This window comes from Peromyscus maniculatus, chromosome 21, assembly GCF_049852395.1.
Source record: "Peromyscus maniculatus bairdii isolate BWxNUB_F1_BW_parent chromosome 21, HU_Pman_BW_mat_3.1, whole genome shotgun sequence".
Lineage (NCBI taxonomy): Eukaryota > Metazoa > Chordata > Mammalia > Rodentia > Cricetidae > Peromyscus > Peromyscus maniculatus.
Window position 1 is genome coordinate 10,700,229 of NC_134872.1, and position 15,633 is coordinate 10,715,861.

Below are 15,633 nucleotides of genomic sequence, written 5' to 3' on the forward strand. Positions count from 1 at the left end.
TTTAAGAAGAAAGTCCGTTTGAATTTGGTTCTTTTGCGATGGCTCGGTCACAGTCGAGTATGCGGTGATCTGCCCGCTTTCATAGTTCCTACCCGGGAGCTTGCAGCAGCTGCACAGCGCGACCCAGACATTAGCTTGGTTCTCCAAGGTCCTACTGGTCTCTCTGAGCCTGCGTAGTGCTGGCTGGCGACGAGGAGGGGGGCGGGGCTTCTCCGGACGCCCTGGTCGTGGTCCCGCCCCGGAAGTGCGTATTCTGCGCGCCGGAGGTAGCTCGGATTCCGGAAGTAGCTCAGGACAGATACCGCACGTGTGGCTGCAGGATGAAGTTCGCGTACCGGGTGAGCGGCGGGCTGGACGGGGGCAGCGGGAGGGCGAGCGAAAGCTCGGCGGACGCGGGAGACACTGAGGTCTGCCTGTGGAAGCACTGGTCGGCCCATCGCAAGCTCTTGTTCCTTTTCCTTTCCCAGTCACTGAAGCCCTGGTTCCCTCCAGAGTGGGTCTCAGCCTTGTCCTCACTCATCCCGTCAGACAATGCAGCGGCGGCTGCTGGAAGGCCCTTAACACCAAACCCCAAGCCACAGCTAGCCCTCCACAGGGCCGCCAGTCCTAGGAGCAGTCTCGACAAGCCTCGAGCTTGTCACACCTCTTAGGAGCCAAGCTCTGCCTATTGCTACAGCGTTGCTTAGCTGTCCACCGACAACCCAAGCCCTGGCTTGGCTGAGACCTGCCGTAGGTTTCAGCCCAGGCAGTCCCTCTAAGCAGCTACCTGACTGCACTCCTGGGCTGCTGTGTTCGGACATCAGTCTAATTGATTGCCTATGTGCCATTTACCTTCATATTGGACATAAAACACAAGGTCCAGGTGTCTGCATTGGGCTGTGTCTGCTGGATGTCGGTGCTTGCATTTGATAATTGAATGGGTGCTGATGCATAGCACTGGTGTGGTGAGCACCTCCTGGAGCCCTGTTCATTGACGTAGCTTCTCTTGGAATGGGGATGTTATGCCTGTCCTTCTGTGCCTGGCAAATGCCTCCTTCCTTGGGAGTTTCTTACCCTTAGTGGGAACACTGGGCTCCTGAGAATTAGGTTGGGTTCCTGTTTTGCCTAGGAGTCAGGCACTTTGCCACCTCTGCCCAGATGCTTCCTGTCACCATTTCAAAGAGTTGACACTGTTTTCTTTGTGTTAAGATGACTTCATTTTCTTTGCAGTTCTCGAACTTGTTGGGTACAGTTTATCGGTGTGGAAACTTGAATTTCACATGCGATGGAAATTCTGTTATCAGCCCTGTGGGAAACAGAGTCACTGTGTTTGACCTTAAAAAGTAAGTATGGAGAAGCAATGTTAGCAATGGCAGTTAGAGCCTGCACATGAAGGCTAGCCGTCCTTGTGGCTTGCAGAGCTGCTGGATTTAGGAGGCCACTGGTCACGGTAGAGTTGCCTGTGGGGATACTCAGTCTTCATTTTAGTGTCTAGGATACCCACACTACCCTTAAAGGGAAAGGAAAAGTCATGTGCCTTTCAGCTAGTGCCTGGCAAGGGACCCTACCTCTTCTATGGAGGTGGTGGCAGGTGGCAGGGTCATCTCAAAGGTGAGCACTTACTATCGGGAAGAATCCTTTGAGGACCCGAGGCCAAGTGGTTTGGAGAGCTCAGGCTGCCCTGGACCCTTGCTCAGTAGCCCTGGTGGTTCCTGGTTTCCCTGCTCAGATGATCAGATCTAAAATGGACAGCTTGGCAGCTTGAGGTCAGGTTTAGCTTGGTGAGTCCCAACAAATGTGCTGCCCACTTCCTGTCTGGCTGGGAATGACCCAGCCCCATCCTGGATTGTCTGAGAGGCTGTGGGCTGGCCCTGGGTAGCCTGGGCAAGAGCCTCCGGCTTTCAGGCCGCTGTGCTCTCTGTTCTGTTGCATTAGTTGGTTGGCTAGCTCCGGGCCTCTGTCTCCAGACTGTGTCGGGTGGGGCAGCAGAGAGCCTGCTCTGCCTGTTGGTGATGACGGACGGGGGGTGGGTGGGTGGGGGGGTGGATGGATGATATGACATTATAGAGCCCAGTCAGGTCTTCTATGTCGCTGTTTCTTTAAATAGCATCTTCTTAGGGACTTTGGAATAGAGAGGACCTGTGGCAGGAGAGTCAGCTGTTAGTCTGGCCGTCTCCCCTGTCCGAGTGCACGAGACCAACTGTGCACTGGGGTGTTTGTGTTTCTCAGCAACAGATCAGATACGTTGCCCCTGGCCACTAAGTACAACATCAAGTGTGTGGGACTGTCTCCAGATGGTCGCCTTGCAATCATCGTTGACGAAGGTAATCGATCTCCGGGTGGGTAGGCACTGGGGGGGACCCTGTGTCCGTTGTGCTGTGTGACAAGGGCATCACCCCAGCCAAGCTCAGCTCTGTAGCATGGGTCCGGGAAACCCATGTCCCATGCACCGCAGCTTCCTGCATTTCAATGCAGATGTGCTGCATCTGGGGGCAGGTGGCCACGGTCTCACTCTGGCCTCTTCCAGGGGGCGACGCTCTGCTAGTCAGCCTGGTCTGCAGGTCGGTGCTACACCACTTCCACTTCAAAGGCTCCGTGCACAGCATCTCCTTCTCCCCTGATGGCAGGTGAGAGCCTCAGTCTCCTGGCTTGATGTTGCCGTGGGTGCCACTCTGTAAAGAGCAGGATACAGGGCACTGGTCTTGGGTCAGCTCATATCATATCATATCCCCACCCCCTTTATATCACCTGTGACCCTGTTTCTTCTTTCTGCAGAAAATTTGTTGTTACTAAGGGCAACATTGCTCAGATGTACCATGCCCCCGGAAAGAAGCGAGAATTCAATGCATTTGTTCTGGACAAAACCTATTTTGGGCCCTATGATGAGACTACGTGCATCGATTGGACAGATGACTCCAAGTGAGGCTGGGGGGCACCTTGGGCCATGTGTCCCTGGAGAGTGCAGTTTCCTTCTATAAGCCATGGCTGCATTTTAAAATGTGCATGTGCCTTCTTCTGGTTAGGTGTAGCCTCCAACAGCAAGACTGAGCTCCTGGCTCTAAATGAGGTCTACAGTATTCCTTCTTCTCTTCTTTGCCACTGTAAACCTCCTAATAGAATGCAGACCTTTGTAGAAATAAGAGTTCCTTATTTCTACATTCAGTTTGTCAAGAACGCCCAAGCCAGCTATGCTGTCCGGGAGCTGTGGAGCTGCTGAGGCCTGGGTCCCGCCTCATACGCTGTCTGACTGTCCTTACCCTGAAGTCATCTGTGGGTTTCTGGCTTGTCTTGGGTGCTAGGGAGAGGTTGGTGACGGTCACAGGATCTCTCTTGCTCCGGCACACTGTCCCGACCTCCAGCAAGCACAGAGCCGAGACTGCACTGCCAGTGCCCTGCCGCAGGATGCTGCCTCTGCACAGTAGCAGCAAGCCCGTCCCGTGCATGTGGCTGTAGTTAACAGACATCCCAGTGGAAGGCAGCAGCTCCCATTCCCGGAAAGGCCCACAGCCATAGGCTGAGCTGTCCTTTAAGCCCCTTACAGGTCATCAGTGGCCTCCGAGTTCCTTCAGAGAGAAGCAGGGCCTTATGACTGTGTGGCCACGAGAGGAGCAGCACTGTCGTGGGCTCTGAGAAAGTGTCTCTATCCCAGGTGCTTTGTGGTTGGAAGCAAAGACATGTCCACCTGGGTGTTTGGAGCTGAACGCTGGGACAACCTCATCTACTATGCCCTGGGTGGACACAAGGATGCCATTGTGGCCTGCTTCTTTGAATCCAACAGTCTAGATGTACGTACGCCCCTTGCCTACCTAGCTTGGCAGTCTGAGCCTCTGTGAGGCTGCCTCTAGGTTGCTTGGGGATCTTTCAGGATTATCCCTGGCCACTGCCCTGGTCGGAGGGCCCTTGGTGGAGCTGGAATCCAAAAGCTAAACTGGAGGGGGCGCCTGATAGAAGGGCCTGGGCATCAGATGAGTGGTCTGTTTCCAGCCCAGGTGCTTCTCTTACAGCTGTACTCACTCAGCCAAGATGGAGCCCTGTGTGTGTGGCAGTGTGACACACCCCCTGAGGGCCTGAAGCCGAAAGCCCCTAGGGGCTGGAAGGCAGACCTACTTCAGAGGGAGAAGGAAGAGGAGGAGGAGGAGGAGGATGAAGAGGAGGGGAATCGGGAAACCACCATCCGAGGGAAGGCCATGCCAGCTGAGCAGGAGAAGGCTGGGAAAGTGAAGTACTCACGGCTGGCCAAGTAGGTCTCCAAGGCTGAGTATTCCAGGTCTATACTCCTCAAGGTGGGGGGGGGGACTTTACTGGGGAGGACCTAAACCTAGGTCCAGAGAACAAGCCCTTGAGTGTGTGAGCCTGGATTGGGGTCCTTAAGTATTAGATGTAAGACCCTGTCCCAAAGACGAGAGGACCTACTGCCTCATAGTCTGGCAGGAGGAGAGGTAGGCCCGAGGAGACTGATATCATATACAAAGGCTGGTCATGGTCACCTGAGAGCAGAATTAATAGCTGGGGTAGCCATACGTCACCGCAGCCTGCCCTGTTGGGGCTGTTCCAGCCCTTACCATTCTCTTCACTTATTTGGCACTCGCTATGTGCCGGGCTCTGGTCTTGGCCCTGGGAACATATCACCAGGTGTCCACTTGAGAGGCATGGAGGGATTGTTTGGCCATGTGGTGGGACAGTGGGCAAAGGAATAGTCATGTCAGTTCTGTTTCGAAGTCACCTAGCGTTGGATGGGAGCCACTCTCCAGGGTAGAGAAGGACAGGGCCATCGTGGCATCTGAACTGGAAGATGAAAATGTCCAGGATGGGAGAGAGCAACTCTACCATGTCAGGCAGAGGTGGAAGAGGAGGGCTGGGTGGACTTAAGGTCTCTGTGAAGTCTCAGGATGTCCCAGCAGAGTCAGGACGTAGACCAGGATGGGGTGTGCTTGGCCTCAACCTAGTGAGAGAGCACCCACTGTGCTTGTGGGCAGGTGCCAGGGTAGAAGGAAGGAGTCTGTCTGTGGGCAGTGAGGAAAGGGCTGGGCTGGAATCTGTGACGAAGACTCAGGAAACAGGCCGCCTTCCCTAAACATCGGGGTGCTTCCAGGGTCCTTCACATGTAGATGGAAGCCCTAGAGAAGGCGGGCGCGCTAGGAGACAGTGTGTCTGGCTGCACACCCTGCTCCCTGTGTGCCTCCGTCCCGGGCTCCTGGGTGAGAGTGGAGACCCAGACCCACCCTGAGCTTGGGGACAGAGCCCTCTGTCTGTTGATCCAGGTACTTCTTGAATAAAGAAGGAGACTTTAACAACCTGACAGCTGCCGCCTACCATAAGAAGATTCATCTCTTAGTGACAGGTTTTGCTTCTGGAGTCTTCCATCTGCATGAGCTCCCAGAGTTCAACCTCATCCACTCCCTGAGGTGAGTCTGGCCCACTGGGGTGCTTCTGTACATGCACAGTGAGGCCCAGGGAGAACGTGTGTGTAGAGCAGATTCCCACCAACCTTTGCGCCCCTACACCAGCCGAGGTGTCAGTCTCGGGCGTGGGTGTCCATTCTCTGTCCTTGGGTCTTTTCATTCCGTTCTTACCTCAGGAGTGTTAAAGTGGTAGTTGTTCCTCAAGTGACTGCAGGTGCCAGCGTGCGGGGACCTGAGCTGCAGGAAAAGGGTGCAGCAGTGGACAGGGTGGCCACTTCTGTTCACCTCCCTCCCTGTGCTCTCGTCTGCTCAGTATCTCCGATCAGAGGGTTGCTTCGGTTGCCATCAACAGCTCTGGGGACTGGATCGCCTTTGGCTGCTCAGGTTGGTTTCCCTACCCTAAAGACAAGCTAAAGTAGAGCCTTGCAAAGAGCCCAGTGAAGCCAGACTGGGCCTTGTGAGGCCCCAGAATGCCACACTGTACCTTCTGTAGTAGACACCAGTTCCCCTGGGGAGTAGAACCACAGCCGTTCTAGATGGGGTGTGTGACAGGACAGTCACTGAAGGCTACAGATTGTTGCTTTTCTGAGACCCACACTGATACTTAAATGTCAGTCCTTCAATGGCCCCTTGGTCTTGGCCTGCAGCAGGTGCCCATGTCCCTGCCTAGCAGTCCTGGACCTGCCCTCTGTGCCAGTCCAGCCACCTGCCCAGCTGCAGCTAGTGGGACCACTTCCCATGCCCTGGGCTGCTTTAGGCCTATGCTCTTAATGAATACTCAAGGTGAGCCCAGACCCAGCTGACTGCATTGCAGGAGTAGTTGGGAATACCCTGTCCCATCCTGTATGCAGAGGCTAGGGGTAGGTGTCCAGACAGTACCTCAGCTTTCCCGTACCCACAGGCCTGGGCCAGCTGCTGGTGTGGGAATGGCAGAGTGAATCCTATGTGCTCAAGCAGCAGGGCCACTTCAACAGCATGGTATCCCTGGCCTACTCCCCTGATGGGCAGTATATCGTCACTGGTGGGGACGATGGCAAGGTGGGTACTGGCTTCGTTGGGCTGAGCTGTGGGTAGGCCAGGTGGGTGGAGGTTTGGCCTTAATTTCTCGGGTTTAACAGCCCCAATGGGCCCCTAAAAGACTAACCATTTAGTGGACTTTGAATAGAGGGAGTCCAAATGTCCCTGTTTCTGACTCTGTGATTATAACAGTGCCAGTGGCCAGCATCTGAAGTGGCAGGCGCTTGCTGGGCCTGCCTTAGGCTAGAACTCCCATTGCCACCCACAGGTGCCCTCAGTGTCCCCTCAGAGGTGACGGGAGCTGTGGGGGGCAGGTGGCCTCTCTAGCCATCACCTGATGTAGCCGCTATGCCTGTGTGTGAGGCTGCATGGACAGGGTCTGGGCTGGCTGTGTTCATGGCTCCCCACGCTCCCACTATAGGTTAAGGTATGGAACACCCTCAGTGGCTTCTGCTTTGTGACTTTTACGGAGCACTCCAGCGGGGTCACTGGTGTGACCTTCACCGCCACGGGCTATGTCATTGTCACCTCCTCCTTGGATGGAACCGTGAGAGCCTTTGACCTTCACAGGTGAGTTCCGCCCTCCAAGCACTCGGGCCCCAGTTCCTGTGTGGACGAGCACTCAAGAGGTGCAAGTGTGTGTGGGAGTCTACCCTGACCTTGTTTTTGTTCAGGTACCGGAATTTCCGCACCTTCACATCCCCACGCCCCACACAGTTCTCCTGTGTGGCTGTTGATTCAAGTGGGGAAATCGTCTCTGCAGGGGCGCAGGACTCCTTCGAAATCTTTGTGTGGTCCATGCAGACAGGCAGGCTTCTTGATGTAAGAGCGAGCTGGTCCCCTGGGCCATGGACTGAGGGTGCTGGGTGGCAGGTGGGCAGGGCTGTCACTTCTTTCTGCCTTGCAAAAGCAGTGCAGGGGCGGGGCCTCAGGCCTGGGTGCAGAGCCAGGCCCAGACCTCCATGGAGCAAGCAGCAGCAGAAGTGGATGACGGGGTTCAGCCCGGCCTTTCGGGGCTTCCCACACTCCCTCATTGCAGCCTGCATCAGCCCCCCAGCCCTTCCCACCTCTGCCTCTGTAGGTTCTGTCTGGCCATGAGGGGCCCATCAGCGGTCTCTGCTTTAACCCAATGAAGTCCATCCTGGCCAGTGCCTCTTGGGACAAGACAGTGCGCCTGTGGGACATGTTTGACAGTTGGAGAACCAAAGAGACCTTGGCTTTGACCTCTGATGGTGAGCTGTGGCTGGGCTCTGCAGATAGGACCCAGGGCCAGAGCTGTTTTCCTGTCGCCATCCAGCCTTGATCTTCTCTAGTGTGCCTTTTCCCTGATCCTAGTTGCGTGTTTGACATGAGCTCAGTGCGGGGTGAGAGGTGATGCTAGAATAACACCCACCCCCCACCCCCCCACCCCCGGTGTAGCAGCTAAGCAGCCCCCAAGGTTGGTGTCGTGACCAGAGAAAACTGGTTGCTTAGTCCACCGGCGGGCTGCATCAGGCCTGGATCCCGGGCGTTTGCCGTGCGTCCTGTTGCTTTCCAGAGCTAAACCCGATTCCCCGGGAGTGACCCCACCTCTGGCCTTCGGTCTGTCACCTGCAGCATCGGCACACTGCAGCCCTGAGGCTGTCACCCTATGCTGCCTCAGGCTAATCTTAGTTGTGATTCACTTCTAGCCTGGCTGCCCTTCTGTCAGACTTATATGTCTTAGCAAAGCCCCCTCTGCATCATCACTGAGGTAGCCAGTGGTGCTGGTTTGTTCCCAGCTGGGCTGGGCTGCCTTCCGGGGTTGGTGCTACTCTCAAGGAGTATCCTTGCACCTTGGGCTTCCCTGGTCTCCTGGGCCTGATGTTCGTCTCTCTCTAGCCCTGGCTGTGACTTTTCGGCCTGATGGTGCAGAGCTGGCTGTGGCTACACTGAACTCACAGATCACCTTCTGGGACCCTGAGAACGCTGTACAGATGGGCTCCATCGAGGGCAGGCATGACCTCAAGACAGGCAGGAAGGAGCTGGACAAGATCACAGCCAAACATTCAGCCAAGGGCAAGTGAGTGTCAGCTCTTCTGGCAAGAGTGGGGGACAGCCAACACAGGGCACAGAGGCCCCTTTGCCAGCTTGTTTGCTAAATACGTTCTGAGACTGCCTACTCCTTAGTGGAGGAAGGTGGGGCCTGAGCCTCTATAGCAAAGAGGCCGCTTCTGAGAGCCAAGCAAGTCCACATCATACCCAACAAGGAAGCGCCGTGGATTTGCTGGTTTTTCTACATGCAGGAAAAGAGTGCTCCACTTGGCAAGCCATTGCCATTAGCCTGGTGTGGTGGCCACAGAGAGGCTAAGAGGGCTACTAGCACGTGTGTTGCTTTTTGTGCCCCCTTGGGATTAGAACCACATAGTTGTGGACCGATTCTAGGCTGTCTCCAGTGGTTAGATGGTGCCATCTGGGTGTGTTATATCTGGTTTGGGTTTATAGGTTTACCTTTTTGCTGAGGTTGGCCAGGGAGTCTTGAGCAACAATAATGTGAGAAGTATTTGCCTCCTGGGGTGTCACTGTGGGGTCCCTACCTGCTCCAGATGACTTTTGAGCCCACATGTCAAGTGCTTGGTGCTTGAGAAACTTGTCTTCCACTCAGGGCTTTCACCACCCTGTGTTACTCTGCGGATGGGCAGAACATTCTGGCGGGAGGCATGTCCAAGTTTGTGTGCCTTTATCATGTGCGGGAGCAGATCCTGGTGAAGAGGTTTGAGCTTTCCTGCAACCTCTCTCTGGACGCTATGGAGGTAAGCAGCGGTGCAGGCCTTTTAGCAGGTGCTTTGGCTCCATGGGCCTTGAGTGGGCCAAGATGTTGGCCCATAGCCTATGGCTGTGGCAAAGCAGGAAGGCTGTATTGGCCTGACTGCCCAGAAGACCGGCTACCCCCCAGGGCCTGGCACCTTCACCATCTTTGGTACTAATACCACATGGTTAGGATGCTTGGAAGACAGGAGCATTCGGTGTAATCTGGCTCAGGGCAGGTTTAGAGGCAGGTCTTGACCAGGCACAGCTTTCTGCCTGGCCCTGGCTCTCTGCAGCCCCAGGATTACAGGGCTGTGTCGTCACTACCCTTTAGATATCTGTTCTCCTTGTTTACCAGTCTGCGCCCCAGGCCCTCCTCATACTCAGCTGCCTCAGGAATATGGCTGAGGGCTCTGAGCAGGCCTCTGGTGCCTTTGTGTGTGAGCATGTGTGTGCATACTCTGAAGGAAGGGTCTGTGGCTAGGCTCCACATGCCAGTTAAGGCACAGTTGGTGACATGGGCAAGAGCGAGATGAGGGCGGCTTCTGTTGTAGGAGTTCCTGAACCGAAGAAAGATGACAGAGTTTGGCAATTTGGCCCTCATTGATCAAGATGCTGGGGAGGAGAACGGCGTGGCAGTTCCCTTGCCAGGTGTAAGGAAAGGTGAGCAGAAGCCCTCCCTGCCCACCACCCACTTTCCTTGATGACGCTGCTGCTCCCTCTGTGAGGCTGCAGTGAGGAGTCCGGTGTTTCCGCATTGTGACATCTGGCTGGAACCTGGAATGAATGCCTGGGCTGCTTCATACGGGAGAAGGCCCCATCTGTTTCTCCAGAGACTCAATGCTAGGAGCCACCCAGGTCCCAGGTAGACTGGCCCAATACACATGAGTTGAAAAGCTGGAGGACCTTTATGGAGGCTTTCCCTGGGCCAGCCAGACCCACCTGGGCTGGGCAGACCTCTGAACCAGAAGAGCGGTCTGCTGGCCAGCAGATGCCCTCAAGGAGCTCACGCCCTCAGACCTGTGCCCTGATGCCCAGCGTCATGAGACCACAGCACTTACAATGGTTCTCGGGCTGCTGACAGGTGGTTGGAAGGGCTGCTTCCCTCCTGAACTCTGGGAAAGCTGTTCTTTGTAGGTCCCTGTGACTGCCGTTGGGCAGCACAGTGGACCTGAAGGCTGGCCTCAGAGTGCAGTCAAGTAAGCACACTTGTTTTTCCTCCTCAGGTGATATGAGTTCTAGACACTTCAAACCTGAAATCAGGGTAACTTCTCTGCGCTTCTCTCCCACTGGTGAGCCTGGGTAACCCTCATAAGCAGGTGCCAATTCTGATAGGCGTTCGGGCCTTTGTTCCCAGGGTAGGGGCAGTGTTGAGCTGCTGCTGGCAGGCTCTAGGCATTGCTGTCCTGTGAGTAGGAAATGACTGGCCACATGTTTACCCTGGTTCTTGATGTGGACAGCTGTGAAATTCCATCCACACCATAATGAGCTATAGTGGGATCCTAAGCCCTGTTCTTGGAGGGGTAGGAGCTGACGGTCCACATGTCCTTCCTCAGAGGCAGTCTCAGCACCTCAGCTATTGATAGTGCCTTTCCCACCTTTCCTCTGTCCCTCCATGTTCAAGGGTCTGCCTAGGCCTGCGGCCTGCTAGGTTTGTGTGTTCCGTTATTGTAGCCAAGGTCTAGGGTCCTGAGCCAGTGGTCAGCAGCACTAGTGGAGGGGACAGGGTGAGGTAAGGTGTGTTGTCGTCCTGTGTCAGACACATTCGGAGATGATCACCCCATATCCCACTTCCCATATTGGGAGGTAGACCAGCTGTCCATAAACCACAGCCTGAGGCCCAGATCTGTCCCATCTGTCCTGTCCCACGATTTTGTAGCCTTGGTTTTTCTAAGATAGAGCCACTGTTGATTATGCCCAGTATGTGGGCACACCTTGGGTGTGGGCAGCTTGAGCAACTGCAGCACAGACTGTGGCCTTCAAGGCTGCAGATCTGCTCTTCTGTTCTGGGAAGCCTGCAGACTCCTGGGCCAGGCCGAGGCAATGGGCACCTGTGCTCTGGCTGGGCAGGTGCAGCCCTGGAAGAGTGCCTGCCAGCGGTCTGTGGACACTGAGGTGGGGCAGATGAGCGTTCCAGAGCTGAGGAGTCCCTTTGCTGCTTGCTCCCTAGGGCGCTGCTGGGCAGCCACCAGCACAGAAGGGCTCCTCATCTTCTCCCTGGATGCCCAGATGCTCTTCGACCCATTTGAGCTGGACACCAGTGTGACGCCTGGGCGGATCCGTGAGGCGCTGCGGCAGAGGGAGTTTACCCGGGCCATCCTCATGGCCTTCCGGCTCAATGAGAGGAAACTGGCACAGGAGGTCCTGGAGGCTGTGCCACAGGACGAAAGTAAGCCAGGACCGCCCGCCCTGGTCTGCTAGGACAGGGGAGCTCCGGGTGTCTCTCCATTCTTCTGGCAACTTCTTTGCAAACTGATCGCGGCTTTTCTTTCTGCAGTTGATGTTGTCAGCGCTTCCCTTCCTGAGCTGTATGTAGAGAAAGTACTTGAGTTCTTAGCTGCCTCCTTTGAAGTGTCTAGGCACCTTGAGTTTTACCTTATATGGACCCAGAAGTTACTTATGTCACATGGACAGCGGCTGAAGTCCAGGTAGAGAATGGGTTCCCTCTTGCTCTTCTCCTGTGGGTCAAGTCACCCGGCCATTTGGTCATGGCCACAGGGAAGCTTCCCGTCACACACACACTGACAGCATCTTCCTTTCAGGGCAGGACAGTTGCTGCCTGTAGTCCAGTTCCTTCAGAAGGGCCTCCAGCGACACCTGGATGACGTTTCCAAGCTGTATGTGCCTTGGGGTTGGTGGCTGGGCAGGGCAGGGTGAGGCAGGGCGGGGTGGGGCGGGGCTTATGCAGCTGGTTCTGAGTAAGATTGCTCCCTTGGTGTCTGATTTGGGCCGGAATATCCTGGTGTTAGAGATGCATGTTCTGTTCTCTGCTGGGTGAACTGAGTCCATTTGCCACTCACAGTGGGATCTGAGCGTGATGATCACCTCTGGGGGTGTCTGACGTTAAAGTGAGGACACTGAACACTTGCCACAGTTGAACAGGTGGAGGTGGGACATGCCTGAGGCGTAGTGAGAGCCCTTCACCCTGGGGATGGACATTTCACAATTGCAGGACCAGGCAGCCTGGCATGGATTTGCATGTCACCTCTGGGCACTAAGAGGTGGCCACAGGTCTTATTGCCAGGTAGCCTGGATTCTTGAGATCTGATCAGTGTGTGCAGGTTTCCCTGGTGTGGTGGTGATGCCAGTGTATAACTGCAGTACTTGGACAGTGCTAGCTAGAACGATCCCATATCCATCCTTTCTTTCCTCAGCCTCCTCCTCTAGGTGATTTGGTGATCTGTGAGCATAGCCATGTGTCCTAGCTAGGCTTAGAATATCCCTGTCTACTAGTCTCTCCATACAGGGTCCCTGAGAGAGGCTGGCACCTGGGTACTGTGGTCCCCATAGTCCTCCTGATTATCTTTACAATGCTTCTGAGTCTAGAGCAAGCCCTTCCTCCTCGTGCCCTTTCTTCCTGCCTGGCTGCAGGAAGGCTGGTGTTGGAGGTGGTTGTGCTAGGCTGTGGCGGTCTGCTTAGCTAGCCTTTCCCTGGCCGATGCATTCCTGACTCCACAGACTCTTGCATCTCCCTCCTCTCCTCCAGGCCTTGCTCCTGGTCTAGCATTGTTGACAAGGCATAGGCATTACTGGCTTTGTGAGGCAGCCCTGTATATATGACCATAGCACCCACAAGTGCAAGGTGCAACTTTTCCTTTCTCTGGGTTCTGCCCTCAACGGTGGCTCTGGGAGATAAGGTCTGAATCGTCCCCTTAGTCCTGTGAATGTGGAGAGTCAGCCCCCTGGCTCTGTGAATGGCTGTAATGGAAGGGCCAGCAAGGAGAGCAGCCAGATGCTTCTCTACACTGGGTGTAGCAGGAACTGAATCAGCCTGAGAAAGGAGGAGATAATTTTTGGGAACAGTGGCATCTAATCCTGCTGGCAGGGTGGGATGCATATGCTGACCTAATGTCCTGTGTCCCCAGCTGTGACTGGAACCGCTACAACATCCAGTACGCTCTGGCAATTTCCAAGCAGCGGGGCGTAAAACGTACCCTGGAACCCTTAGACACAGAAGAGGACACAGACACATCTGATGATGACAGTCTGCACCTACTCAGGACAGCTGCAGAGGAAGAGGAAGAAGAGGGGATGCTGGCGTAGATCCACCACCGCACAGCCTGAGTGACCGATGGAGATGGGACCACTGTGCCGAGCCCAGGAAGTGAGAGATGCCAGAGGCCTCCAGAGCCTGCAGCCGGGACTTCCTGTGAGACTGCACATGCTGCCCTGAGGCAGCAAGCCAGCCTTTGAGGTCTAGGACCAGGATGGATACAGTGGACACATGTATGCTGTAGGCCCAGAATGCTTTTTTAGAAGTGTGGACTTGGAAACTTCCTGTCAGAGCTATTTATATTTTTAATATGAACTTCTGAGAATGAATTTTTTTTTCCAACTTAGGGTTGAAAAGCTTTTTTTTTAAATGTGAGGACTTCACTTCTCAACTTTGAGTTTCTGACGTCTATAATGTGTTCTGGGTGAGACATTGTCTTTAAGTAAACAGGGTAGATCAGAGTGGCTCTCTGCTCAGGCCTGTGGCCCAGGATATCTATATGTAGACAGAGCGAGGCAGGAAGTGTGCTGGGCTGACCCAGAAGGGTGCATGTGACAACCCAAGCCTGGCCAGGGAAGCTTGTACAGATCTGTGCCAGTGTGTACAGGTTCTGTGGGAGAGGGGTCAGTCCCTTCATGCCAGAGTGGTGCCTTACTGATACTTCCTGCTCATGCGGTTGACCAAGTTCTGTGTGTCAACTTACCAGTGAAGTGACCCACAAGTCCCAACTCTCATGCTGGAATACTAGACCCTGGGCCTCTATGTCTTGGCTACAAGAATTGATCTGTGTGACGCCTGGTGCGCTTAGAGCCATTGCTGTTACACTCGGGCTGAGCCATGACCTGACACTGTCCTGGTCACCTGGAATCCATTCAAGCTTGAACAATGGGTGTGGAGAGAAAGCAGAGCTCAGCCTGGTATCGCCAGGTTTCCTGTTCCTGCGGTGTCTCTGTGTGTAGCTTGGGATAGAGGCACTTCTGCCTGCCCAGGGGCAGGATCCTGGGCGCCCTGGCTTGTTTTAGTGCCCTCCTGTGAGTTCCATCTGCAGTAGTGAATACAGTTGTATGAAGCCTCACCATTTTTGTCTGTGTGTGTGTGTGTGTGTGTGTGTGTGTGTGTGTGTGGAGGGGGGCGGGGGATGTGGAACAGGGCCCGGGGAATGACAGGCGAGTACTACTGAGCCGTACGTCCGCTATCACCCATCTCTAACAAGTTTAATTGTTATACCAGAAACAGGGCTTAGCCACCCTTTGGAGTACCTTATAGGTCTGTTCCTTGGTAACCACGCCCATCTCCGCCCCTGTGGACAGCCAGATGCAAATTGCCTGACACTCCATTGAGTATTTTGCCGTGGCTCCCAATAAGTGGTACACCACCAAGCCCACATCTGTATGCTCCCTGGCTTCTACATACGCTATACACCCCAGGCCTATTTTCATCATGTGTCTCTTAAACGTGAAAGGGCTGCCATCCTAAGATAGAAACACCCGGCAGCCGATTACCAAACACTATGCTAACGATCACCCCCAGGAGCTGAGAGAAGCCAGGCCACCTTTGACAGCGTTCACAGTGGCAAGGGAGAAGTGAAACTTTGAAAGGTGTCTGGTTATTACCCCAATGGACACTGAACTGGAACAAGCCTTTCATCAACTGCAGCCACCACGCCTTTAATCCCAGCACTCAGGAGGCAGAGGCAGGCAGATTTTGAGTTCGAGGCCAGCCTGGTCTATAGAGCGAGTTCCAGGACAGCCAGGGCTACACAGAGAAAACAAAAACGTGAAAAGGAAAGCACAGGTGCTCAGCTCCTCTCCTTTGGTTTTTGTTTTTGTTTTTTTGGTTTTTCGAGACAGGGTCTCTCTGTGTAGTTTTGCGCCTTTCCTGGAACTCTTTGTTAAAATCAGTTCACGGGCATTTTTGGTGATTGCACAGAATGGAGCTGCAGTAAGGCAGTCGGGGTGGCCTACTCCAAGATGAGTGCCCTTCAAGCACTACGCACGCGGGGCACGGCCACCAGCACACTCATGGGAAAGTCCTAACCTACGCTGGCAACTACCCAGGCTCGCCCTTGCCTCTCAAAACCAGGGAGGGGCGTGCCCCACATTCGGCCGGTCATTGGGCAGGTGCAGTCCGCTTACCGGTCCCTTAGGTCGGGGGTTCGGGGGGTAGGGGGCGTGTTCTGCGGCCGGGCTCAGCCGCTACTCCACTCCGGAACAAGTGCCGCGGGGCCTGGGCTCCGTCGATCACTGCGCAGGCGTG

The 15,633-nt window shown here is 54.9% G+C and overlaps 1 protein-coding gene across 1 annotated transcript; it reads left to right on the top strand.

Annotated features, from left to right (window-relative positions):
• Window positions 1–225: 225 nt before the first annotated feature.
• On the top strand, window positions 226–14,450 carry Pwp2 (PWP2 small subunit processome component). The gene is made up of 21 exons (XM_006989446.4): window positions 226–338; window positions 1,210–1,322; window positions 2,209–2,303; window positions 2,507–2,606; window positions 2,755–2,898; window positions 3,629–3,764; window positions 3,984–4,219; window positions 5,241–5,384; window positions 5,695–5,765; window positions 6,283–6,419; window positions 6,820–6,968; window positions 7,073–7,220; window positions 7,480–7,630; window positions 8,259–8,439; window positions 9,022–9,169; window positions 9,719–9,827; window positions 10,391–10,456; window positions 11,335–11,553; window positions 11,662–11,812; window positions 11,927–12,001; window positions 13,250–14,450. Exons 1-21 carry the CDS (start codon window positions 321–323, stop codon window positions 13,425–13,427), a joined length of 2,769 nt encoding a protein of 922 aa, XP_006989508.1. The 5' UTR covers window positions 226–320; the 3' UTR covers window positions 13,428–14,450.
• Window positions 14,451–15,633: the final 1,183 nt, after the last annotated feature.

Coding starts and splice junctions, on each gene's coding strand:
- Pwp2 (XM_006989446.4), top strand. Junction 7,221..7,479: donor AGACAGGCAGGCTTCTTGAT/GTAAGAGCGAGC, acceptor CTGCCTCTGTAG/GTTCTGTCTGGCCATGAGGG. Junction 8,440..9,021: donor AAACATTCAGCCAAGGGCAA/GTGAGTGTCAGC, acceptor TCTTCCACTCAG/GGCTTTCACCACCCTGTGTT.